Source organism: Cydia splendana, chromosome 11 (genome assembly GCF_910591565.1).
Source record: "Cydia splendana chromosome 11, ilCydSple1.2, whole genome shotgun sequence".
NCBI lineage: Eukaryota > Metazoa > Arthropoda > Insecta > Lepidoptera > Tortricidae > Cydia > Cydia splendana.
The window spans coordinates 21343058-21370602 of record NC_085970.1 but is presented as its reverse complement, the minus strand read 5'-3'; the positions used below and the strand labels follow the sequence as shown (position 1 = coordinate 21370602).

The 27545-nt window shown below is 41.0% G+C and overlaps 1 protein-coding gene across 1 annotated transcript in view; it reads right to left on the bottom strand.

The window, feature by feature from the left end:
- The window catches only part of LOC134794847 (myotubularin-related protein 6), a 96193-nt gene that overhangs the window by 5590 nt on the left and 63058 nt on the right, over positions 1-27545 (bottom strand). The window contains exons 2-15 of the mRNA XM_063766646.1: positions 15165-15281; positions 12968-13130; positions 11451-11608; positions 10911-11083; positions 10434-10521; positions 9328-9460; positions 8939-9014; positions 8357-8513; positions 7855-7998; positions 7210-7316; positions 5942-6070; positions 2433-2559; positions 849-985; positions 496-598 (exon numbers count right to left, since the gene is read on the bottom strand). Coding sequence (XP_063622716.1) covers positions 496-598; positions 849-985; positions 2433-2559; positions 5942-6070; positions 7210-7316; positions 7855-7998; positions 8357-8513; positions 8939-9014; positions 9328-9460; positions 10434-10521; positions 10911-11083; positions 11451-11608; positions 12968-13130; positions 15165-15281 — 1812 coding nt within the window. The remainder of the gene's footprint in view (positions 1-495; positions 599-848; positions 986-2432; positions 2560-5941; positions 6071-7209; positions 7317-7854; positions 7999-8356; positions 8514-8938; positions 9015-9327; positions 9461-10433; positions 10522-10910; positions 11084-11450; positions 11609-12967; positions 13131-15164; positions 15282-27545) is intronic.

Genomic DNA, 27545 nt, shown 5'->3' with positions numbered 1-27545 from the left:
GCCTTTTGTACTATAAGGTTTTCTTTTGTGCAATAAAGATTAAATAAATAAATAAATAAATATTTGTTTTCCCAAAATGTATATGAATTTAAAACAGTCCTACTTATGGAAACTCACCTAATGGCGCCCCCTAGCGGCATGTAACGGTAAAATTATCTAAAAACCTGCACTGATACCCGTGATACCTACACATTTGTAACTTCAGTACCCAAAGATTGTAGGTACATATTATTCAACATCTTACACCTTATAAAACATAGTTCCCCGCCGCGTCGGTGTGTATGTTCTCGATAAAACCTTCTGAACGGATTTTCATGCGGTTGTCGCCTATCAATAAAGTGATTCTTGACGAAGGTTTAGGTGTATAATTTGTTAAGGTTTTGTGTAAATTGGTTGAAATATGAAGATGTTTGCTAATTATGTCGAAAAGAATCACGGTTTGACTACCCGTGCGCAGGCGGGGCGGGTCGCTAGTGTAAGATAAGATGAGATTACCTCCGTGATCAGAGGTATGGTGGGCTTGGCGGCATCCTTGAGCGGGTGGTCGTGGTTCGCGCACTCCAACTCGGTCACCGTCGAACTCTCGTCGTAGATTAACCTGAGGACAATTACAATCATAAGATATATATGTATAGTAGATATTACAATATATATAATAGACTAAACACTTAAATATACTTTGTAATTAAATTACGTAGTATATATTTGCCGAGACACCCCCCCCCCCCCCCCCCCTCCTCCAAACGTGATATTTGGTAATTTGGCTTGACTATGAACACCTCACGTAATTATTTAATGGAGGCCCCCTTAGTAATCCTGAAATAAAATTTAAAATAAAATAAACGTACTTGTTGTCTAAGGAAAGGCGATCAGTTCTTGTCTCGATGTCTACAGTGTCACCGTTCCCGTTCTGGTAGTTGACCACGGTGGACTCCTGGCCTTTGTCTTTCTTGCCCGAGAGGAGGTTCTTGAATGTCGTTATTCTCTGTAATAATAATATATCGACAAATTAGCTAGGCGAAATATATCTCTCACACTTTTGTTGTTGATGTTGGTCGATGTACGATTGTTATCTTGGCTAGGCTAGGCTAAGCTAGACTAGACCACAGGGGGTCTCGCCGCTGGGTCGGGTGCAGACGCCTGTACCTTGACGAGGTAGTTGATGTGGTGGTTTCGTGCGGTGAGCAGTGGTCGGCGGCGGCGGGCAGCAGGTCGCCGAGCGGCTCACCTTGGCGAGGTAGTTGATGTGGTGGTCGAGCGCGGAGCAGTGGTCGGCGGCGGCGGGCAGCAGGTCGCCGAGCGGCTCACCTTGGCGAGGTAGTTGATGTGGTGGTCGAGCGCGGAGCAGTGGTCGGCGGCGGCGGGCAGCAGGTCGCCGAGCGGCTCACCTTGGCGAGGTAGTTGATGTGGTGGTCGAGCGCGGAGCAGTGGTCGGCGGCGGCGGGCAGCAGGTCACTGAGCGGCTCACCTTGGCGAGGTAGTTGATGTGGTGGTCGAGCGCGGAGCAGTGGTCGGCGGCGGCGGGCAGCAGGTCGCCGAGCGGCTCACCTTGGCGAGGTAGTTGATGTGGTGGTCGAGCGCGGAGCAGTGGTCGGCGGCGGCGGGCAGCAGGTCACTGAGCGGCTCACCTTGGCGAGGTAGTTGATGTGGTGGTCGAGCGCGGAGCAGTGGTCGGCGGCGGCGGGCAGCAGGTCGCCGAGCGGCTCACCTTGGCGAGGTAGTTGATGTGGTGGTCTCGTGCGGTGAGCAGTGGTCGGCGGCGGCGGGCAGCAGGTCGCCGAGCGGCTCATCTTGGCGAGGTAGTTGATGTGGTGGTCGAGCGCGGAGCAGTGGTCGGCGGCGGCGGGCAGCAGGTCGCCGAGCGGCTCACCTTGGCGAGGTAGTTGATGTGGTGGTTTCGTGCGGTGAGCAGTGGTCGGCGGCGGCGGGCAGCAGGTCGCCGAGCGGCTCACCTTGGCGAGGTAGTTGATGTGGTGGTCGAGCGCGGAGCAGTGGTCGGCGGCGGCGGGCAGCAGGTCGCCGAGCGGCTCACCTTGGCGAGGTAGTTGATGTGGTGGTCGAGCGCGGAGCAATGGTCGGCGGCGGCGGGCAGCAGGTCGCCGAGCGGCTCACCTTGGCGAGGTAGTTGATGTGGTGGTCGAGCGCGGAGCAGTGGTCGGCGGCGGCGGGCAGCAGGTCGCCGAGCGGCTCACCTTGGCGAGGTAGTTGATGTGGTGGTCGAGCGCGGAGCAGTGGTCGGCGGCGGCGGGCAGCAGGTCGCCGAGCGGCTCACCTTGGCGAGGTAGTTGATGTGGTGGTCGAGCGCGGAGCAGTGGTCGGCGGCGGCGGGCAGCAGGTCGCCGAGCGGCTCACCTTGGCGAGGTAGTTGATGTGGTGGTCGAGCGCGGAGCAGTGGTCGGCGGCGGCGGGCAGCAGGTCGCCGAGCGGCTCACCTTGGCGAGGTAGTTGATGTGGTGGTCGAGCGCGGAGCAGTGGTCGGCGGCGGCGGGCAGCAGGTCGCCGAGCGGCTCGCGTGGGTGCACGCCGCTCTCGTGCCGGCAGTACATGCCTCGCCAGAAGCTACAAGCATCATTGTCAACATCAGCCTATACAAAAAATATGTATAATCTCAATAATTGTATGGATTATTGTGACCGAGGGTCAAGAGCAAGCTTACCTGTACCTTAATGCCTTCATCATCATCATCATCATCATATCAGCCAGAGGACGTCCACTGCTGGACATAGGCCTCCCCCAAAGAGTGCCACAATGACCGGTCTTGCGCCACCCGCATCCAGCGGTCTCCCGCGACCTTTACCAGGTCGTCAGTCCACCTTGTGGGGGGTCTACCCACGCTGCGCCTTCCGGTACGTGGTCGCCACTCGAGAACCTTTCCGCCCCAACGGCCATCGGTTCTACGGGCAATGTGCCCCGCCCACTGCCACTTAAGTTTAGCGATTCGGAGGGCTACATCGGTTACTTTGGTTCTGCTGCGGATGGCCTCATTTCTGATGCGATCACGCAGAGAGACTCCAAGCATAGCCCTCTCCATTGCCCTTTGGGTGACTTTGAGCCTTCTTATGAGGCACACAGTAAGCGGCCACGTTTCAGTTCCATATGTCATCACTGGCAACACGCATTGGTCGAAGACTTTCGTCTTGAGACACTACGGAATATTGGACAAAAAGATGTGCCGTAGCTTCCCAAATGCTGCCTAACCGAGTCGGATTCGTCGATTAACCTCTTTCTCGAAGTTGGACCTACCTAACTGGACAGTCTGTCCTAGATATATATATGTATAATCGTCTACAACTTCAAGTGTAAAGTCTCCGATTGTAACAGGAGTTGGTTCTACACGGGCATTTGACATGATCTTCGTCTTGTCCATGTTCATCCTCAGACCAACTCGCTCGGAAGCTTTACTGAGGTCATCGAGCATCATACTCAAATCCTCCGTAGTCTCAGACAAGATTACTATATCGTCCGCAAACCGAAGGTGAGTGATGTACTCGCCGTTTATGTTGATGCCCAGCCTTCTCCAGTCCAAAGTCTTGAAAACATCCTCCAATGCAGCGGTAAACAGTTTAGGAGAAATAACATCCCCTTGCCTGACTCCCCGCTGCAACGGAATAGGTTTCGAGTTCTGGTCCTGGAGTCGGACTGACATAGTGGCGTTCTCGTACAAAACACTTCAGCACTTCGATATAGCGGTAACCCACTTGGCACCTCTGGAGAGATTGTAGTACGGCCCAGGTTTCGATCGAATCGAAGGCTTAGGTCCACAAATGCTAAGCAGAGAGGCAGGTTATACTCCTCAGTCTTCTGTATTACCTAACTATACCTACTAAAGCCTCTTCGGAAACCGGCTTGTTCAGGAGGCTGGAAGTCATCTAGCCTGCGTGCGAGACGGTTCGAGACATGGCTCAGAAGTGAGATGCGTCGGTAGTTCTTGAGTAGGGAATTGTCACCCTTTTTGAAGAACAACACCACCACACCTCTGCTCCATGCCTTAGGCGTTCTCCCTTCGAGTAAGACGGAGTCGAACAACTTCTGAAGGGCCATAAGGATCGGTTTACCACCCGCCTTCAGAAGTTCGGCTGTGATTCCGTCTTCACCGGGTGCCTTGTTGTTTTTGAGCTGTTTGAGAGCCATTCTAATCTCGTACAGGCTGATGTCCGGGATGTCTTCGGTATAATGTCGGGTCAGTCTAGCTCTAGGGTCTTCCGCCAGACTAACTTTGGGACGGGTTTCTATTGGTTCCCATACATTTTTTGTTCCGATTTTTTCAGTCCATAACGTTTTCCATCATAATTTTTATTAGTCATTGTCAATAGTCATAAATTTTATCAATATAAATTGCAGTTCCGATTTTTGCAGGTCATTATTATTGTTAGTCATAAAATCTGTTACTCATAATATTCAAAGTCCAGAAGGTATACCATTACATAATGTTGAAGGCAATAAACTTGCTTACAATAATCGTTGTAAGGTCTTTTATCGCAGGTTATAATGATAAGTAGGGGCTCTATTGAATTCCCTAAATTTCAAGTTCCGATTTTTTTAGACCATAACGTTTTCCATCATAATTTTTATTAGTCATATTGTCAATAGTTATAAAATTAAACAATACAAATTGCATGCTTGCCTACCTACCTGGGGATTATTTTAAATTTGGCTTACTGATTTCCCCTCCATTTCTTATTTTTCATGTAGTTTATTAAGCCATTTCGCCCCGCCAACGAGTCGACGGAGCCCCGCTTCGCGGGGCTCCTATTTCCGCTCTGAGGGACACAAGGTAACTAACGAACCTACCTGAGGAAACAGATTTTTTATTGTTTGGCTTACTGATTTCCCCGCCATTTCTTATTTTTCATGTAGCTTATTAAGCCATTTCGTCCCGCCAACGAGTCGACGGAGCCCCGCTTCGCGGGGCTCCTATTTCCGCTCTGAGGGACACAAGGTAACTAACAAACCTACCTGAGGAAACAGATTTCTTTTTTCTTTATATGAAGGATATTATTGATTTGGTTTCTTAGACGTAATTTACTTTAGTCATTAAAAATGGGGGTCCCTTTGTTTGACATAATTATTGAAAGTCATAATGTTTGATATTATAGCTCCTAAATATTATAATATTAGAGGATATCATTTTCTGACTATCGAAATTCGAAACAGTAAGTTTATGGGAAACAAAGGGATGACATTAAAACGATATCATTAACGACCATTAGTCCGATAAAATATATATATATATATATATATATATATATGGGCCATATGTACTGTAAATCGTTGTACGTAATAGTACGTACGTATCGTAATAGTTATTTACGATACAAGTGCGGAAAAGAGGAAATTCGAAACGAGTGGCGATAAATTAAAACACGACCGAAGGGAGTGTTTTAAATCGACACGAGTTGCGAATTACCTATTCGCACATGTATCGTACAACGTTTTACAGTACATATGGCCCTTTAAACTTTTGACATCGCACGAAAAGTGCTATTTTACGCACTTGTGCGGGAAAATAGGACCATATGTACTGTAAATAACTATTTCACCACACCAGATGATAAAGGCCCTCTTGATTATTCAAAAACTGATGAGAAAGTTGCATTTTATCCAAATGTGGGGCAAAGTAATCTGATGCAAATTTTGAGGTGTTTCCTTATGGCTGGTGGAATTTTGAGGTGTTTCCTTATGGCTGGTAGAATTTTGAGGTGTTTCCTGATGGCTGGTAGAATTGACTTTTAAATGATGATTTTGCAGGCAAGATTTGATTACAGACAACGGGACAGGTGAAACTAAAATTATAATTTTATTATTCTAACTTATGTGTGTCCAATTTCGTCTGAATTTTATAATGTAAATATGTAAGTGTGATATGAGCGAAAGCATGAAATAAATGTTTTTTTTTAAACCTTTAAATGAAAGTAGACAAGTAGAAAAGGACCATATTAACCGTATACTCTGCGCACTAAGGTCCGGTTTGAGCACGTCGGGGTGCGCCTTAGGGTTGTACAGCGGGTTCTTGTACTCGTTGAGGTGGTTCGCCATGTAGCCCCACAGCGAGAACGTCCGCTCTGATAACCTGACAACACAAAATATGTTTTACACTTCTTTTACGAAGTTATTCAATTTATAAAGAGAGTTAAATCGAAAATAATTTTGGTATATATGGTACATAATCCTTGGTTTTATCCAAACTGAATTATTGTCTCACTGCATATGGCCCATGCCTTCTGGCTCGTTCACAGCGTCTCATTCAAAGAGTACAAAATGCTTGCGCGAGATATTGTTTCAAAATACCTCCTATATAGGACACACATCACACCATACCTTAATAACTCGGATACGTTAAAACTGGCCGCTCGACAAGAACTTATGTTTGCATGCCTGCTATTTGACACTATCCAAACGAAACAGCCCTCTTATCTCTTTAAAAAACTCGTATGGCTCTCTAATACCCACCACCAACCTAGAACGTCACGAGCGGTCGTTTTACTGGTTCCCAGGCACAGCTCCGCTGCTTTTAGGGGGAGTTTTCGGTACCGTGCTAGTAAATGCTGGAACAATATTCCTCCACCGATCCGTCGCTTACGAAATAAACTTAGTTTCAAAAACAACTATCGTCTACACCTTTTAAAAGAACAAAAAGAAAAAGGCTGAAACTCCCTTGTCTTCATTCATTCATTTTTTGATGTTTCTTTAAATGTACTTATATATATGTCACTTATGTTACTTTCACGTAAAAAAAAACCAGATCACACAATTTAAAAGATATTGCCGCGACTCGCATATATACACAATTACACATACTAAATCACACTAACACAACACTTACACAAATACTACATAAACATAAGGTACATCATAAAGCGTTGCACATTATGCAAGGTCCTGGCAGAATATCAGCGATGTGGCTTGCCGCATCATCATGCTGAGCCAGCGCCAATTCTCTGCCACGACACATGGTTATGTCCTTTTTTGTATAATAGTTTATCGTGTATAATAGTTTTTCTTTTAATTTAAGCTGCATGTGAATGTTTAATAAATCTCTCTTTGTAATTACCATGTATGTTGTGGAAATGAATAAAGTGTTTATCTATCTATCTATCTATCTAGATTATTTTAAGACAATTTGATCACATCTTTTTGTCAATGTCATAACGACCATAACCATGCAAAGGGGCTGTTTATCTATCACGTAAGGCAATTTACGGTACCTACCTAAGGTCCCGTCGGTCCTTCTGGCAGTTGCCGACAAACGTGCCGTACTGGCAGGCGTGCGCGTGGTCGTGCAGGGTCAGCAGGAACCGCTCGTTGAACTGGAAGGCCTGCACACAAATTATATAGCTATGCAATTTCAGGTGTCACAATACAAAATACCTAAATGTGCAAAAAGGCTATACCGTATTAAGTGAAAAGGAACCACAAAGGAACGATGATTATTTTTAAGGCAAACGGACGGCGTACAGGGAACAACCTGTAGAATTTATTCTTGTCTTACAGGCATTTTGAACGTAGGTACACTGACATCAGAGTGGTATGATGTTATTTAGTTAGCGCGCGTTTCACTCGCACCAAAACATATATTAAGTATGGACAAGTACTAGTGAAATGCGCGATAACTGAATGACTTCATTTAGATGTTATTTTGATATCGGCGTACATTCGAATTGGCCTGTGAGTTCTCTATCTATGTATAGTGTAGTGCTTGATATGAGGGTTGGTATTATGTACAATTGTACAATATCCTCTGATAGTTATCCTCAGTTGTGAGCCGACGCGCATTTTAAAATGAACCTTCATACGTTCTCATAAGGTATACAATGGCATTTTGTGTCCAAAAGGTAAATGTGTCGATTGAGATACCTCAGGAGACTGTCGTAGCAGCTGCCACGTGGCGTCGAGCAGCTGCGTGAAGACGGGCGAGCGCTCGCGCGAGTCGCACGCCACGTGCCCGCACCGGGCTGTGAACTTGTGACCGAACGATAGCCAGTCCTTCTCTATTAGTGCCTGACAACAACAAATTATTAATTTAATTTTTAACAAGCAGAAACTGCGAACGATGCTGTGAAGCTTAGAATAAATTTAAAAGTGGAAAAAATACTGTCTTGTGAGAAAAATACTGTGTGGTGAGACTTGAACTCACGGCCTCTGGATCGATACTCCAGTGCGCTGCCATTTGAGCCACCAAGACCTCATCCATAGCCAGCGAATCTTTCTACCATATGGGTCTAAATTATTGTTTTTGAACTTCTTTCGTATATAGACTTTTGCTTTTTTAAATTTGATCAAAATTGAACCTAAACTTTGTCAACCGGTTGTATGGTCAAAACCCCGGATTGTATGGCCAAAATGCAGTGTGACGTACCTGGTACCCGTTGATAGTTCGGTAGTGGGGTTCCAACATGAGTGCGGCCAGGGAGCAGGCTTGGGCGGTGCGGTCCCAGCCGTCGCTGCAGTGGACGCAAACTGACACGCCGGATTGTATGGCGGCTGCTATCCACCATGATGTGTCTAGGATTGATCTGTAGCAAACGCCATACAAACATTTCAATTTAATAAACTTAATCGCATTCACGTCAGTTATAACTTTCCCGTATTTGGCAAATTGGCAAATGTTTCGCATATGTGTTTTGCTAATTACTATTTCTGTAGTATACCTACTAACTAATCCAAGCTTGCCAAACTAAATTTTCCGTATAAAACTATGCGAAATATGATTTCGGCAAACGATAGTTCACCGACTAAATGGTCTGCAATAACTTGGTTGGAAGATTAAACTAGACATTAAAACCGCCGAAAAGACACTACCTACTGTTTTGTTTACAACGAAACGATGAGCCACGAGTCAAAATACCATAATCGATTAAAAAACTACTAAAAATCATGAAAAATCATAGAGTATCCTATAGTAATAATAATTAGCGAAGTGAAAAGTCAAAGAACTCACTTGATATGTTTGAGCCACCCCGATGATTCTAAGCCGCTGAGGAATGAGGACATAGTGGGGGAATTCTGTTCACAAGCTGAAACAACACAATATTGACTCTTCATAAACCCATCAACCAAATATACCCATCTCTGAAATTAGTTAACATTTTAATATATGAATTGCAATGAATAGTTAAACACATATCGATAATTCTGAATTGAATTCCAACTTACACGGTGTGTAACTCACCCACATACATACATAGACTGCTAAAATTGTAAAATAGTCAAATATAAATAAATTGTACCCCAGCTACGTCAAAGGTTAAAAAATGAGTATTAATTCTCAGAAAGTCAGAACGCGTAAAAAGAAGACACAAAGAAGATAGGAGAAGATAAAGGGCTCACTTTCCACAAGCTTCTGTAGACTTTTCCTCATGACGTGTATGTTGCCGATGCCCATGAACTGGAACTTGATGTTCTCGTAGAAGGCCTCGTTCTCGTACCCCTTGCCTGCTGCGCGGTTTACCATCGCGTTTATCTGGAAACAAATACATAGTAGATTGTACAACAAGGGCATAAACCGATCCATTGGACATTTATAAACTCTGCTTTTCACTTCGATTGTGATAATAGTATTTTATGCAACTGTTGTTTAAGAGAGGTCAAAAAAGGCGAGTGGCGTGAGTAACAATTTGAGGCGAAGCCGAAAATTGTTAATAAAGACGCCACGAGTATTTTTTGACTCAGTTAAACAACGTTTGCATACAATACTTTTTCTACGACCAAGCACTTACTTTGAAATAAAATTGAAAATTTAACAAATCTTTTTAATTCAAGAAGTAGCAAAAATGGAGGGTACGGGCGGAAAAAGAATGAATGATTGAATGAAAAAAAAATGTCTATAGTTCACTTATTTATCAGAGATGACATTTAAAATAAGGTTGGCAACACTGTATTTCATTCAATATTTTTTAAGTGGTCATTACACGAAGTATCGTAAAATCGCCAAAAAGATACTCCTTGTATGCGCAAATTCTTTTTTGGGGAATAGACTAAAGACTTGTCTTGACAACTATAAGGTAGGGTTTTAAAGGTGTGTGCACGACCCTTTAAATGACAAATAAAAGTACGGGAGTAGAAAAAATATATAAAAATATCCAATATTTTGAGTTATTTTAACGTATTTATTCAAGACTAAGGAAAATTGTACTCGGGCCGGTCGAGGCGCGGAGCGCGCCGGTCAGGGGCGCGCCGGCAGGGCTGGCAGTTTGTATGGCAGAATTTGTACTTTATTGCTAAGTCAATAAGTGTCGTAATAGATGATTTTACTTTATGCTCTAGAGCATAATAAGCAACTTTTACAAGAATTACTTTTACAAAATCACCATGAGATTAGATAGCTAAACAAGATTCAAGAGGATTGTGAAGGTTTTTCATTTCATAGTTTACAAATGATTCTGGAAACTTTAAACTTTATCCAACTTTTTTTTTTAGTTAATAGGAGTACTTACCCTAGGCCGTGTGTCAACGACGTACATGTACCCGCAGTTTGGGTTCGCTCTCCTTATGAGATCGAGCATCTGTTCGTCCTCCATGCATCTGAAACAAAAAAAAAATAATAACGAAAAATAATTAAACCAAAAAAGTGGCATACGTCATTTTTGAGTTGCTGGAATTTCGATTCTATTTTAATTAATCAAATTTCAAATTTAAATAACGTAATTGGTCCGAGAGGCGGTTCCTGCCACTTCAAGGGCTAATTATTGCATTAGTTTAACAAAGCAACACAGGGGTCCCCAATTTTATGTCGTGTTCGGAAGTCTGGATAGTTTTGCCATGACAGACAGTCTATCTAATTGTTGTACGCAAACTAGGTAATTTTACCAGTATCTGATCAGAAAAAAAATTATATTGGTCTGTTCAGCATAAATGTAACGCTGTATTTATTTATTTTTTTCACTAGGCAATCAATGTTTATTTGTAGTTACCTAGCTGAAAACCCACTGAGTGGCTGCGAGCAGCGAGCGATGGCGGCCTTGTTGTGGTGCAGGTAAGCCAGCGCCGGCAGTCGGCCCCGCGACCTGAAGCTGGCGCTGCCGAGCAGTACGGCGGTGGACGCGCGCGCAGGCACGTAGATCTCACTGGGATATGTATCGCATAGCTGGAAAATAGATTGTCATAAAAGTTCACTATAGGTATGTTGTATTTAGGAGCATAATCCGATATAAAATTTTGTCTATCTGAAGAACAGTAGATTTCTATTTTAAATTTCCTATTCTGTACAATATAAGCGCAATTTCAATGTAGGTAGATATGTCCCAAGAATACTTCTTCCAAGTTACGTATGGTATTTCGTAACTCAAGGGAAAATTACATAAATTTTTTCGGGAATTCCGCTGAATGTGGATCTCTTCAAACCAGCCAAATTGTATCAACATCTAATCAAATAAAATTAGACAACAAAATAAAAATCAGGCCAACTGACTATCTGCAGACCATATGGTCTATAGGTATGTAATGAACCTCACCTCATAATCCTTGTTAGCTGTGCAGAGCACCCAGTGTTCATTGGGCACGTTCATCCGTTGGAACTCCGTCTGTATATCGAAGAAGTTCCACCCCGCTGACTTGGGCAGGTCTTCGGGCGTGGACTTGTAGTGGAAGCAGTATAGCTCGTCGATGTGCACTAGAATAATACAATGGAAAGGTAAGAAAGTTATTAAATATACAAGTATTAGAACAAATAAAATTATTTACATATTTTTTTTAAATTTGTTTTTATTTAAAGTAAAAACGCTAAATTCGACCTATGCCGCCGTGACCCTGGTGGCCGAATGGCACAGGCACCTGTCGCGAGAGCAGAGGACGCTGGTTCGATTCCAGGTGGGGTACTGGAGGCCTTGGTCACTTTTTCTTAGAATATGACATTTATTTCAGGTTAGAAATTTGCCTACCAACGTAGTAACATTGCAGAGAATATGTGCAAGTACACCATACCAAATTTTACACCAAAGTTGACCCTGACAGCTACTTTTGGTGGGATACTCAAGAGTTAATCTCGTAGCTAAGTCATCAACTTAGTATGAGCCAAGGAACAATCGCATTAGATGTTGCATGGAATACAATATAATCGTACCAAACGGCGTCGCCTATGAATCCTGAGACAAAAATGCACACTCAGTGCACAGCTCTTACTTCCCTTCTAAAAAATTCTTAATTACGCCAACAAAAGAAGACGCAGGTAATCCAGATTATACGCAGAATGTTGATAAATCTAAAGAACCATTGTCGCAAGCCGCTTTAAACCGCCTATGTTTGCAATCAATTTCAACTACCCGTATGACTTATGTAGAGCAGCATTCGGATTTCAAAATCTGATAATAATCTGACTGTATGTCTGTTGATTTGACATTGGACGCAGTGTTTTTCACTCCCACTAATGTGTCCCACTAAATTGAAAACTTAAACATGACATTCGACATTTTATCTACACCCCGCGCCAAAAAACAGGAGGGTTTATTTTACTGTGTAAAAAACACGTCAGTCGGTTGTATCGCGGTGGAATGATCGTCAGCTTGTCACATGAGCATGAAGAAAAAGTTGCAAGGGGCAACTGAAGTCAAATAAATATAATATCAAGAACGTATTTTAAAATTTCGAACAAGTGGTTCCGTGCGGAAGCGATTTGTACTAATCAATGCGATTAGTTTCAATTTAGAATCGATTCTTCTCGAATCGTCCTCGGACTGAGGTTTTATTTTATAAACGACTTGAAGGCGGAATTGGGTCAGATTTACAGAGCACGTAACGCTTTGATTCAATTTGTTTTTTTTATCATGCTACATTGTTAATCAGAAAACATAATTTTACCAAATTAATTGCGTGGGATCATAAACAATACGGACTGAATAGTCTTCGTCCGGATGAGTATACAGGCGGCTGAATCGAAGGCGAGGCCTATCTATAATACGATGCCAGCATGGCTAATTACAATCGAACCTTTTTTAAATGAATAGTTTAATGACACTTGACATGTAAAACGTACCTGGTTGACTAAGCCGTAGTAATGTCTGATGCATCTCATGGCAGTCTCGTTCCCTTGGTATGACGAACAAGACTGACTGGAATGTCTTCGTCCGGACCAGTAGAGGGGAGCCTGTCGTCGTGATCGGTAGACGGTCTACTGATGATATGTGCATTAGGAGGATCTGAAGCAAATATAATTCACTTTATGTATTGTTAAATTATATACCCACTAAAAACATTTTCATGTAATGTTGCCAAGACGAGATCATATGGCTCGCACTGTCAAAAAGTTATCAGATCTCATGTAGAGCTAAGCTTCTAACTCTACACGAGTACACGCCCTAACTCTACAAGGCTTGCCAGTTAAAATATAAAGGAAAAGTCCTCCCTCTGATGAACAGCTTGTAAATAAAGTTCATAGTAAATACATTGTGTCTAAAAATAAACAAGAATTCTATGCTATCTTATACTAACAAATTTAAAAGTACAAATAGCAGAATGAAATTTTAAATTTACTTTAAAATTAGATATAGGGAGGTACTTAATATTATTAAATCTTGAAAGTTCATATTAAATTTATTTTGTTTGTTGTTTCTACAAACAAGATATAGGTACCTACGTGTACTCTTATGTAAACAAAAATAAAGCATTTAATTAATATGAGATTACGTTCGCAAATATTCATTCCCAGATTCTGGTTTATATTTATAAAGTGATAATACATTAAGTATATAAATAAACCACGACAAATATTTGTTTACGTTAATATGTTATCTTATCCCACAGCCACACTCTATTTAGAATTGTAATTTTAATATCATATTATTAATGTCCCGAAACGTGGTTTGCCGATCGCTGGCCTAGCCTTATAAAAACAGTGATTCTCTAGTTCTAGTCCACCAAAAGGCTGTCTAATATCTAATTCTTAAGAATGGCTGCCTTTTCCTTTATTAATATAATAAACAATCATTTGTGTCGAAGTCTAGTCAAAGGTCCTACTTAGTCGCTTACCTAAGGACGAGATTCGATTGTATCTTTATACTAGTAACCTGTCAAAGCGTCCTTATGGCAAACGACAAAGGAGGGCTTATGCTTGGAAACGACACATTTTTTAATGAGAGATATCAAAATACCTACTTTAGCTTTATACTTCGCCGAAATTTCGATGTTGGTAGCCCTGGCCCAGATCCAATTTTTCAAAATCAAACTGTTGTTCTGTCCCATTTTCGGACTTCAATCGTAACGTTATGTTCACACTCACTTTAGAAAGTCAGGTAAAAATCAAATGAACAGTTCAAAAAGCAAAACAACAAGTTAATTTTACTTTTTATTTTAGGTAGGTTAATAACTTTCACTTTTATTGCATGTCAAACGATACTAAAATCATATAAGAAGTAATCAAATCAATATAAACTTTTCCATCATTGTAAACTGTAAATATATGAGCATAACCGACTATTAATTTATATTTCACGAATTAATTTTCCAGGCTATGCAACTAGCGAACTAGTCTAACATTTGTAATGGTTAAACACCAACTAACAGTAAAGGAGCCGGTAGCAATAAACAAAAGCGATTAGGAAACAGCTCAAACTTGAAAGGGCTTATATACCTACGAGTTAAGAAAGCATATAAGCCTATTTAGACAGTGGGAACTAGCGCACGTACGCTGGGTTGACTTGCGATAAGCAAATGAGTTTGACTCGATAACGTGTAAACAAATTAACATAGTTGTAAAAAGAAAGCCTAAAATAAACATAAACAAACATGTTTACCATAAGGATCATTATAGAAAATACAATATTATAATCTGTAAACAATTTCTACTAATGGGGAATGCTTCGAAAAACTTTTTGAATCAGTGCCATCGTCTCGCTTTTATATATCACCGCACCTGCCGCCAAATAGGTGTGCCATGTATCTTAAAAGTGGGAATGAGCAGAGCTGACACTAAAAAAAAGGGCATCTTAGTCATCGTTTCTTTCCAGAACGTGCAGAATGTTGAATGAGCTATCTTCTGAGGTAAGTATTTCGGCTGCTCATAAATGGCTCTTCCGATATTGCTTATGTCCATGTGCGAGTCGCTCAAAAGTCTACATAATGGCCACGACCACTCTGTCAAGAATGTAAGAAGAAGATGTGCGATGGTGACCGCTTCCCATCCAGCGGCCAGTCTGCTCATTTGTTGACTATCATAAAAGCAAAATAACACATACCCAAGTTTCCTTCTTCATCTCATGGTCGACGAAGATGAGATGCGTGGTGGCGAAGTACAGCGTGCCCTTGGAAGGGTTCCGCAGGTTGTACTTGTCCATGAGTTGGACATTCTCCAACTGAAACAAATGATAAAACACATTAATGCATATGTCAAAACCTGACTTGTTGAGTGGTCCCCTCAGGTCCTTCTATAGTGTGACTTTGACATTATAGATTGCCACGGTATTATATACTATAAAATAAACGTCTATAATTGTCATAGGAATTGGACGTGTAGGTTGACCCTCCACACTTTCCCCTTATTCTTAAACCTTAGCAAACCTCTGCTAAATGTTGTCTCTTTCTGTCAAAATGAAAAATGGGGCAAACGATTATCAAAAGCCTTATTAGACTTGAAAGCCATTTATGAATAACGCCATTTGTCACTGCAAACTCTGTGCAGAGTTAGCTTGTTCCATCTTTGTCGGTCATTATCGTCATTAGTCGAAATCGTGTACATACCTTCACCTTTCCCTTTGATTCTATATCGCTCAAAAATAGATAAAAGGGTTGCACGGCCTTTAAAATAAGTACCTGCACAACAATTTTCATCTGTTCCGTTCCTCCAAAACTGTACAGAATACCAGACCCAAAAATTTCCAAACAACCTTTCAACATTCGTCAAAAAGATTCCCTGAAGGTTTGCACAAGTTATGTGTTTAGGATAAGCCAATGTACCTACTTCCCAAAGTATCCTTTGGCTATTTACTCAGGGTTAACTCAGGTAGGGTTGATTTCATACTAAATAGGTTTTTAACAAGGCCTTATTTTGTTAGGTGATGTGGCAGTGTAGTTACTCCAGATTTTATCGCTGATGGTACTTTTCTTTTAACAGGCAACTGATACTCATCGAGACAATTCTAGCAAACCAGAACACAATTATTAGGTTGCGTTATTTTATCACAGAGTTCCTAATAGTATGCCCACCTCCTGTGGCATCAGATCAGCTCGATGCTGCCACCATTTTGCATTGTCACCCAACTTACATATGTCTATATAGTTTCAGCTTAATCGAATAATAGGAAATTGGTCTAAGTTAGCTTGAAACATTTTCCCCGAAACATACATACAATGCAAGATACGAGTAAATAAAAGCTTGTAAGTAATAAAATATAGGGTGTCCGTTATAATAAAATTGCTTCTGACATGAAAATCGTCTTCTAAATCCGGTACATTACCAGTATGTGAAATCTCATCCGACTTAATGAATTCGCGTACCAAGCCCACACATGTACCGGCATTACATGCCGAAATTGCCGAGATACCCCGAATTATTCACTGCGAAATTACGAAAAACTCTTTTGTTATAAACTCGTTAGAAATTTGAACCCTGTGCCCTTAAAGTTAGGGTTGGTTTTTGTTGTAAAGTTTGTTAGATATGAGGTTGTTGGGGTAAGTGTTAAGGGATTCGTCTGAGGCTGAGCTATTCATTAATGAGGGAAGCATGTTATAAAGTTATAAGCAGTTGTTTGACTTCGTTCAAGTAGACACAGACAGTTATTAAAATAAAGAATTGATACTTAGTTGAAATATTACCCTGTCTGGAAGCATGTTCATTAATTTATTTTATACTAGCGACCCGCCCCGGCTTCGCACGGTATAACAAATCAAGAATCACTCTATTGATAGGCGGAAACCGCATGAAAATACAATAGTCGTTTTTGAGTTTATCGCGAACATACAAACAAACAGACAGACGTGGCGGGGCACTTTGTTTTATAAGGTGTAGTGATTTTATTTGCACTATAAGAAATAGTATAAACTGAGGACATAATGCCTTAAGACAAGTTCTACTGGAGAGGAGAGTCTAGGAGAGAGTAGTGGAGAAAGTTAAAAAAAATAAGTTTAATAGGTACTAATTTCATTATTAATTTTGTACACAATCAATACAAGAGCTTATATTGACGAAATCTAATTTCCTGAAGATTACAAGTACATATAAAGTAAGGACGCTATGCACGAAAAATTTCGTACGTTGACCCGCCATTTCCTGTCTCAATCGCACGCGCATAACTATATTGCTGTCCCGCTTGCATGCAGTGTCTCTTGTCATTCCTCTTGATCAGTTGATCCGGGGGAAAGGTAAGGGTTCTTGGAGGGTACGTATTGCAATGTCTAAAATTAAAAAAACTAACGTTAAATAACCAACGTTCAAAATACCTAAAATCTAAATACTTAATGATTAAATACCAAAAGCTAAAAATGTCTAATGGTATGTTTGGTTTTACTTCAGCGTAACCTGTTTGGCAGAAATCATTTTCAATGAATGTTTAATTTGCAGAATACTTCAGTTTGCATATACAACTCACCACATACAATATTTGCAAGTCCGAATCTTAAGTAGACTGTTGTTAACGTGGCCGATTTTTGTAAACCTTAAACAAACAAATCCGATTCGGAGCACCCCACTATCCACGTGGTCTTGTCTGTCCTACCCCTAGAGTGTATGTCAAAAGCCGGAGGCGCGGAGGGGAAGCAGCCCTCGCCCGCCGTAGCAAAGCGCAGAGCAGCGGCTGAGGCTGGTCGCCGAAGGCGACCAGCAAGCCGAACCTGCGAAGGCTCCCATTAGTGCCTGCGCTTTGATACGCAAGGGCGAAAGGGCTGCTTTGCCCGCAGCGCCGGAGCAGATGCGCAGTCCGACTTGATATTGAAGCTCTGGATGGCTCCGACGCGCCGTCATTTCTTCGCACTCCGCATCTGCTCCGGCGCTGCGGGCAAAGTAGCCCTTTCGCCCTTGCGTATTAAAGCGCAGGCACTAATGGGAGCCTTCGCAGCTTCGGCTTGCTGGTCGCCTTCGGCGACCAGCCTCAGCCGCTGCTCTGCGCTTTGCTACGGCGGGCGAGGGCTGCTTCCCCTCCGCGCCTCCGGCTTTTGACATACACTCTAGGGGTAGGACAGATAAGACCACGTGGATAGTGGGGTGCTCCGATTCGGATCTACCTTTAGGATTTACCTTTGTTAAATCTACCCTCTTTTACGCTCGCGGAACTTACCCTACTACTTCGTACAAATAGCCAGCAAATGAATCATTTTAGGTATTTTGACCATAGGGTATTTCAAATGTTGGTGTATCAAATTTAGGTGACATATCTTTTGGTATTTCAAACATTAGATATTTAGTCCAATAGGTATTTTAAGCTTAGGTAATTGGTAGGTAGGTGTTACTTGCTTAGGTATTTAAAATCATTAGGTATTTTGAACGTAGGTTATTTAACGTTAGTTTTTTTAATTTTAGACATTGCAATACGTACCCGTTCTTGGACGGTGCGCCCCGGGGGCAACGGTAATGTAACTTAAAGTAATCTCTTGGTTTTCAAGTAATTCCTTACCGGTGCTGAAAATGTCCTGTCGTGGGGGGGTTGAGGGGGTTCCGCACAGGGTGTCCTCTCAATGAGGGAGAGTTCACCCGAGTATGTGCTGGAAGGGGGGGCCTTCGGGCCGAGCGCGTGAGCGCACAGGAATGCCGCTGACCTGTATAAAACTGCGGTCCCCGTAACTGTCTAGGCAGAGGGCCTATCATGACGGCCGGGGGGGTTGCCACTGCTGGCCGGCGCCGGCGTGGTGGCTACGAGGATGACCATCTCTATAAAAAATCGCTAAGACAACCTGAGGGGGTGGAACCCGGGGTTCTTCCATCTTCTCCTGGCGTGGAGGTTGTCATGAGGGACCAGTATGTGGTGTCGCCCTGCATACTACCTTCGAGAGGGGGAGCTTCGGCTCCAGGGCCTTCGGGTCCAAGGCGGGGACAGCCTCGGCTGTCGGCAGCAGGCGGTGTTCGCGGTTTTATTTTATTTATTTAACCAACTTTACATTGACAGTTAAACCAAACATGCAAGTTATGGGTTACAAACATATGTACTTAAAACTAATTATAATAGACTTATCACTAAATTTACCTAATTAATATTAATAGTTGTGGGCGTAGATATTGACTCTAGATAGCGGGCTGCCGTGGCTAGGAATTTCGGTTCTGTTTGTGAGAATAAGTCAAGAGTGGGATTATGTAAAATAATATTATTAATGTGGTTAAGTGCGACGTATAGTGGACTAGTGACTAGTGTCATTGTGCTGGTCTTCGGAATTACGAATAGGGATGAAATGCGAGGTCTGAGAGTACTTCTAACAAATAGTGATGGTACCTTAAAATGAATATATTCTAGTAGCAATGAATTAAATATTGAACCACGTATTAGCCTAAAAAAGTAGTTTACTGGTGGAATGCTTACGCGTCCGTCACCGCCACCATTGCTGCGAGACGGGCATACCGTGGAGGGTTTAGTCGGTATTTGGCCCCTAAGCCACGACTCCGACATATCCGTCCTAGTTCCCCGGCTAGGCGGAATGCTTTACCGCCCACGATGCAAGCATGCACTTTTTTTTTTAACGTGGAGTAATGCATTTAGATTACTCCACGTTAAAAAAAAAAGTGCATGCTTGCATCGTGGGCGGTAAAGCAAGCTCACTTTAAGTATTTCCTGTCACAATGGATGCGAAAAAGGCTCAGTAAAATACCAAATCATCGACTTTCATTTCACATCGAAATTTTGAAAAAATTTAGGTAATATACGAAATAAAATGCTTTCGTAAGAGACAGCTCACGAATTCCCCTGAGTCAGGATACTGCTTATAATACCGCTGGAGCCGCAGTTTAAATTCGCCGTACAAATAAAGTGAGCGAATTTGTTAGGCTCAGCTCACCGCAAGAAGTTTGAGGATCGTACATTTTGTTTTTAATGAGCTGAGATTGTTTTTGTGAAATTATCCTGCAGTGTGGAAATTGAGAAAATATATTCACATTTCATTTAATACATTGTGAGCAGAATACCGCATTATTTTTACGCACGCCCTGTCATTGTGACGAAGGTGCTCAAATTTTGAGCACCTCACTGGCATAAATCGCTTTAAATCTTCTCGAGGCAGAGGTGTAAGGTTGGAGCCGGTATAGCTTTATTTGACGTTCATTAGCGCATTATAATATGCCTACTTGAATAAACTATTTTTTATCTTTATCTTATCTTATCATACCTACATAAGTTTAAAGCATCTCACTGTTTTTCCTTACATATATAATGCATTAGGCTATTTTCCCGTCCCATATGGAAATTGAAGCGCTGAAATGTTCATAACCTCAGTAATGTCGCCATGAAAATAAGACAATTTCCATAATGGTGGTAATTTCGTCCGCAATGTTTTATGTACGCACCCGGTCCTTCTTTATATTTATGAAACAAGAGTACCTAGTATTCAACAGTATGTAAAGAAAAGATACTTATAGTTAGCACTTGGAATATCGTACATTGACCTGCCTATTCCTCGCTCTCACCCAAGACCTTCATCAGCTTCATAGGCAGGGTCATACCAACTAGGCTAGGAGGTCATTTAATAGGATATCGCTTCCTCAGCAACTATTGTCTCATCAAATGTCCTATAATATTTATTATGAGAAAATAATTAAAACTCGCCTACAAATGTCCTTAATTTAATAAGGGATGCGTATATCCTGAGACATTTCTTTATTTATATCTCTCAAATAGTGTAGGCAGAAAAATATAGTGTGTGGCAAATACTTTTTCACCTCAGCAGCTCGAACAAGGGTACTTTGCTTCTTAAAAACAGTGAGCAAAATGCGATTTTGCTCACTGAGTCATTTTGTCTCACTCGGTGAGCAAAATCGCATTTTGTTCACTGAGCGTGTCTCACTCAGTGAGCAAAATGCGATTTTGCTCACTGAGTGAGACAAAATGACATTCAAGTGACCTTTATAGTCAAATGTCATTTCAACATGCGGGGTCTAATACAAGTTCGATGTACTTGGGTTCTATTATCTCTGTCTCTCTAGGTATGTTCTCACTGCTTAGGGTGAAAAATTTACTGTATTACACGAGATCAAAGTTATTTACATCTCGTGCGCTTTTGAATCCCTTACTACGCTCAAGATTCTAAATTAGATTCACTCGCTACGCTCGTGAATCTATTATAGAATCTTTCGCTTGCACGGGACTCAAAATAAGCACTCGACGAAATATCAAACTTTGATCTCTTGTTGTACAAATAACTATTTCTGCAAACTTTTGAGGTAAGTAAATTTTTCTTATTTTTATTTAAATTTGCAAAAAGTTTACTTTAAACCCTTAGAGGGCTTAAAAGAGTTGCGATACTCTTGGTGTGGTATCCGCTAATGCTTATGCTGACTGTACATATCAAAAACGACAAATATAATTGAATAAAAGATTACATGAACATAGCTAAATAAATACGTAAGAATCTGTCTCCGCTACCGCCTGTATATTTCACTCACACGTTCGCTTTTGTAAGTATAACCGTGGAACTTCAATTCGGAGATAGTATACAATTAGCGAGACGTGTCTCTCTACAGTTTACGGACATGCTGACACCAAAGTTTGATGACAATGGAGCAAACACAAAGCGTATACGAGTATGTTGGATATGCACATAAAATATATATTATAGTAACGAGTCATTTGATCGGGCACCCACCTTATTTTAGTAAAAAATAACAGACTTAACACACAGTACATTCTAAAAAAGTGTCGGGTACCTTATGATATTTTTAACACTTCTGATAAAAGCTAATATGCCGATATTTGTCATGATAACGTTTAATAGTTATTAAAGCTTTAATAGCTTTAATTTCAACAGTATAATAGACCGGGAGACAGTGACACATTTTACTGGGTCATTTGTACCAGTATGGCGGTTCGTCAGGGGTCTAAGTACGTAATGAAGGAAAGAAAAATGATGGTCATAGCGCTGGTACCGGCGGCCCAATCGCGTGGGCGTTAGTCGGGCGTATGGTACAAATCGTTTAGCAATAAAAAAAATTAACTCCCTTGCGGCGGTATGGCGGCCATTTGGAACCGTCCGAAGAGTATGGCATGGTGATGTCCATGAATGGCTGCTCGACGATGATCACCAAAAAGTGCAAAAATTACCTTGGCACAAATGGTTGAATTGTTTTTTTTTTTTAATTAATGTGTTCGCCTCAGTATGGCGGGCTGTAAGTCACACCGGAGAAGTATGGCATTACGCTACCGCCTACTTCTTTTTTATGGACTATCGGAAAATACGAGGATTTTTGTGGAACAAATCGTTCGACACTCGTATTTTATCCGACACGTTCGACTGACGCCCACGCGATTGGGCCGCCGGTACCAGCGCTATGACCATCATTTTTTTTCCTTCATTACGTTAGACCCCTGACGAACCGCCATACTGGTACAAATGACCCAGTAAAATGTGTCACTGTCTCCCGATCTATAAGTACATAATCATTCATTGCCACTGCTTGTAAATTTCACCTACACGTTCGCCTAACTTTGAGATAGTATATAATTAGCGAGACGTGTCTGTCTAAGTTCTGTCTCAGACATGTTGACACTAAAGTTTAATGACAATAGAGACACAAAGTGTATAAGTAACTACGTGTATATGTTGGTGTAAGACTTTGAAGTTGTTTCTTATTAACTAGGAGTAATGTTTGTAGGTTTGGCTTGTTTTGACATGTGTCTGTTTACTTCAATAGATGTCTAGCTTTTATTCAACATAAGTGTTCCATTCTGAAGTAGATGCGTGTTAAGTATCTGTTTGTGTTGCAGGGAGGCTTGTTTGGTTTTGTTACTGTCACAATGTAAAAGCTAATCAACATGATTAAAATGCATATTTAAGTTTTCAGGACTCCGCTTAAGACCTCCATTAATTAAATGAAAGTGATGACGATAAATAAAAAAATACTTTACAAACTTTAAAGGAAATATAAGAATCTCTATGGGTCCATTAAAAGATCGACCTAGCCCTAAACTAAGCAGATCATGACATGTACCTACTATTTGTACTAACTTAGCGACGAGATGCTTACTTAAATATATATTAGGTATTTAGATAATGTTTTGGATGTGGATTTCGTTATTATGTTATTCCAGCTAAACAATCATAAAAATATTTTGATACAATTAGGAAATAGCACCATATTATAATTACACCAGCGAATTATTGTGACAACATAATTTTCGATAAGTATCCAGTTAATTAGAAAAGCCATATTGATTAGAACCGGTTACAGATAATGTGAAAGTGATTGATAACTATAGATTGGAAACATTCCATTATACGAGATCAAAGGGGAGCAGTTTAGATTGTATGTCAAAATATACAAACTTATATACAACTGATAATAAAGGGCAGAAATTAAACTTGACATATGTACTTTTATGTTTAAAAGCGCCCTCAATTTTATATTAACGCCAGTGGATTAATATGGATATACATATTTATGTCCTGTCCACCAAGCCATAAGGCGCCGGAACATCGCTCACTTAAGGAGGCTGTGCATAAAATATTACAAGTAGCACCCGAGTAGCACAGAGAGACATACCTACAGAAATAAAGTTACTTCTTCAAATATTGCATTGGCAAACATAACACACGTTAAACATGAAAAAACACTCATATTTCATCACCGGAGTCTTGAGATCGCCATCTCGAAGTTATAACATCCATCTGAAGAAAACAGTCAAAGTTGGAGACCTCAGAGTTTATGAGATATAAGTAATGCTTTTAGGCCTTGACGAATTATTTTTTCCGTGTACGAATAACTAAAACGTGAAGAGGTAAAGTCATACCTACAGGAAGAACTGGGCAAAATTAATTCGACAGTTCGGTGTGATTTTCTTCATTGTGACTTATATTTTTAGCTTATGGTGGAATGTAGGAGAACCTTGCCTTACTCGTAACATCAGCCACGTCCTCATACCAGCCATTAAATATAAAAATATTTACGTGCCCAATTCCAGAGAGATTAGTTATTAGTTTCTGACTACGTTTTTCATGCCAAATTCTACGTCAAGCACCAATGGCGCCCAAGGCAGTCATCAGGGCAAACTTAGCGTACTCGAAGTCTAGCGTAGTTATCCTTAAAGTTTACGTCTAATTAAAGAGAACCTGAAGAAAAGCAATGTACATTTTCATCTCAAACATTATTCTGAGAGAAAAGAACCGCCCACGCTCACAACGCCGACAAAGATCCATCTTTAATCTGGTGTAATATTAAACAATGCCACTCCAGTGTCCCGGATCATGTTTAATAAAGTATGATCTTGCAATGACAAAACATTTAATCTCGGGAATATATATCTCTCTGGAATAACTAATATTCCGGCTGGTGGCTAATTGGATAGATTTCTTCAGATAGCTTAAATAATATACCTATACTTAAGTATTTCTTAATTTTTACAACTCATGGCCTTTATGGAGTCAATATTATCTTCTATATACGTAATATATTATATAATCCCGTTACGGAGATATTGAGTTTAAAAACAGTCTAACATTGTTTTATAATGGTCCCATTCAGCAAATGGTGCTTTGCGAAATACTCTAGCTACCATAGACAATACCCAAATCGCAATAAGTGTGCCTGTGCCTATAATATTAGAAGAGTTCCCTCAATTTCCCCAAATCGGTTTAGCCGTATGTGTCAAAAATCAAAATAAAAAGATACAAATAAATTCAGAACCTTCTTCCCATTGAAGTCGGTTAAAAAATGCCTTCGTTTTTAGTATTCTCTCCTTTTCGATATCTAAGTAGGTATGCTCCATTTTGTGTAAGCATTTAGCGTCTTTCAGTCACATGACTTTCACAAATAATTTACGAGTCAAACGCATCACACTTTACTGAACTGAAGTGCGCCTTGTGTCGTCGGAATAAGGTCGAAGATTGATTAATGCGAGTCAAACGGCCTAGGGTACGATAACGCCAGTAACGCGGGTAAGGGCTGCGTCTGACGTGTACTAATGTTTCAGTCGAGCAGAGAAATACTGAGCTTTAATATATAAGAATATGGCCTTAAAGATACTTTGAAGCTTTGGTATTGGTAGCCTAGCGGTAAAACTGCCAAACCGGAGGTCGCAGGTTCGAACTTTATAGGACTTGTACGAAATATCAACAAGCTAAAAAACCCAATAATAATAGTTTCTCCACTGGATTGAAAGGTCGAATGGATGCCATAGCACAAAAAGTAGTGCTTGAACCAATTCATCGTATTATGTAAATGGCAGCACTATCTCTCGGGCTAGACCATACAGAATACCTAACTACCTAATTGATTCGGAGGAAGTGCAAGCACTGGTACTGGTAACCCTTAAAATGGTCAAAGGCATCTAGCCTTTAAAAATTTGCATATACTGAAGAAATTGGAACGGGTGCCGCCGTAGCTGGGTGGCCTAGAACTTATGGCATTAGCCGCTAAAGTTGAAGACGCCGGTTCGAATCGGTAACAGAAGGGCTTGGTCATCCTGTTTCTTTGAAAATAATGAAGAATATAATGGTAAATCAAAACTTTTGTCAAGACTCGCTCCCACCGCCGTTCGTGTTTGTACCACACGGGACAAGGTCACGACCCAAAGGCAAACGCGATAAGCGATAACTCGGATTTCTATTTCCTAGCCAAACCAAGCCATTCATTTTAACGACTATTATTAGACGAATACATGAGCGATAGATAGCGTTTCTTATCTCGGTTTAAGCACTAACTTTATCTTGTAGTGGCTAACAAGTCTTCCTACATTTGGCTATAGTCCGGTGGCCGGCTGCATGAAACAAACCTCATCAAAAAATAGAATATACCTACCCTGTAGAGGTACCTGACATTTAGTAGCTTCCAACGCACTTGGTCGGCCTAGGCTTAACCTGGCAGATTTTGTACAAATGGCAAAAACGTTGGACAAAAATTCATCAAAAAAAACCTCATCGAAAAATAGAATGAAACTTGTATGGTAGTATACCTGACCTTGAGGACAGTAAAAAAAAATTGGTCGGCCTCACCTTAGCCTGGCAGTTTATGCAGTCCGACCAGATTTATTGGGTCACGTGAGAGCTACAATTTACCTCATCGAAAAATAGAATGAAACAAACGGATTATAATAGCTAAAATAAGCCTGTTGACGTATGTCTTGGTCGGCCTCACCTTAACCTGGCAGTTTTTGCAGTCCGACCAAATTTATAAAAAAATCATCAAATTTTTTTTATCGAAAAATCGTATGAAACTGGTATGGTACGATGGCTGCCTTTGAGGACAGTAAAAAAAAGTGGTCGGCCAAATCCTGTGTTGGCAGGTTCCTGTGTCCGACCAATTTTGTGGTACCACGTGAGAGCTACAATTTTACCTCATCGAAAAATAGAATGAAACAAACGGATTATAATAGCTAAAATAAGCCTGTTGACGTATGTCTTGGTCGGCCTCACCTTAACCTGGCAGTTTTTGCAATCCGACCAAATTTATAAAAAAAAAACATCAAATTTTTTTATCGAAAAATCGTATGAAACTTGTATGGTACGATAGCTGCCTTTGAGGACAGTAAAAAAAAAGTGGTTGGCCAAATCCTGTGTTGGCAGGTTCCTGTGTCCGACCAATTTTGTGGTACCACGTGAGAGCTACAAGTTACCTCATCGAAAAATAGAATGAAACAAACGGATTATAATAGCTAAAATAAGCCTGTTGACGTATGTCTTGGTCGGCCTCACCTTAACCTGGCAGTTTTTGCAGTCCGACCAAATTTATAAAAAAATAATCAAAAATTTTTTATAAAAAAATCGTATGAAACTTGTATGGTACGATAGCTGCCTTTGAGGACAGTAAAAAAAAAGTGGTTGGCCAAATCCTGTGTTGGCAGGTTCCTGTGTCCGACCAATTTTGTGGTACCACGTGAGAGCTACATTTTACCTCATCGAAAAATAGAATGAAACAAACGGATTATAATAGCTAAAATAAGCCTGTTGACGTATGTCTTGGTCGGCCTCACCTTAACCTGGCAGTTTTTGCAGTCCGACCAAATTTATAAAAAAATCATCAAAATTTTTTTTATCGAAAAATCGTATGAAACTTGTATGGTACGATAGCTGCCTTTGAGGACAGTAAAAAAAAAAGTGGTCGGCCAAATCCTGTGTTGGCAGGTTCCTGTGTCCGACCAATTTTGTGGTACCACGTGAGAGCTTCAATTTACCTCATCGAAAAATAGAATGTAACAAACGGATTATAATACCTAAAATAAACCTGTTGACGTATGGCTTGGTCGGCCTCACCGTAGCCTGGCAGTTTTTGCAGTCCGGCCAAATTTGTGGTACCACGTGACAGCTACAATTTACCTCATCGAAAATAGGATGAAAAAAAAAACGGATTATAATAGCTAAAATAAACCTGTTGACGTATGGCTTGTTACGGACGGCTTTCATAAATTCAATGTGGCAGTGTGCGGCAGAATCCACTTGCATCAAATTTGATGCAACACATTGTGGCTGGACATTAAGAGATGAAATGTATAAGATGA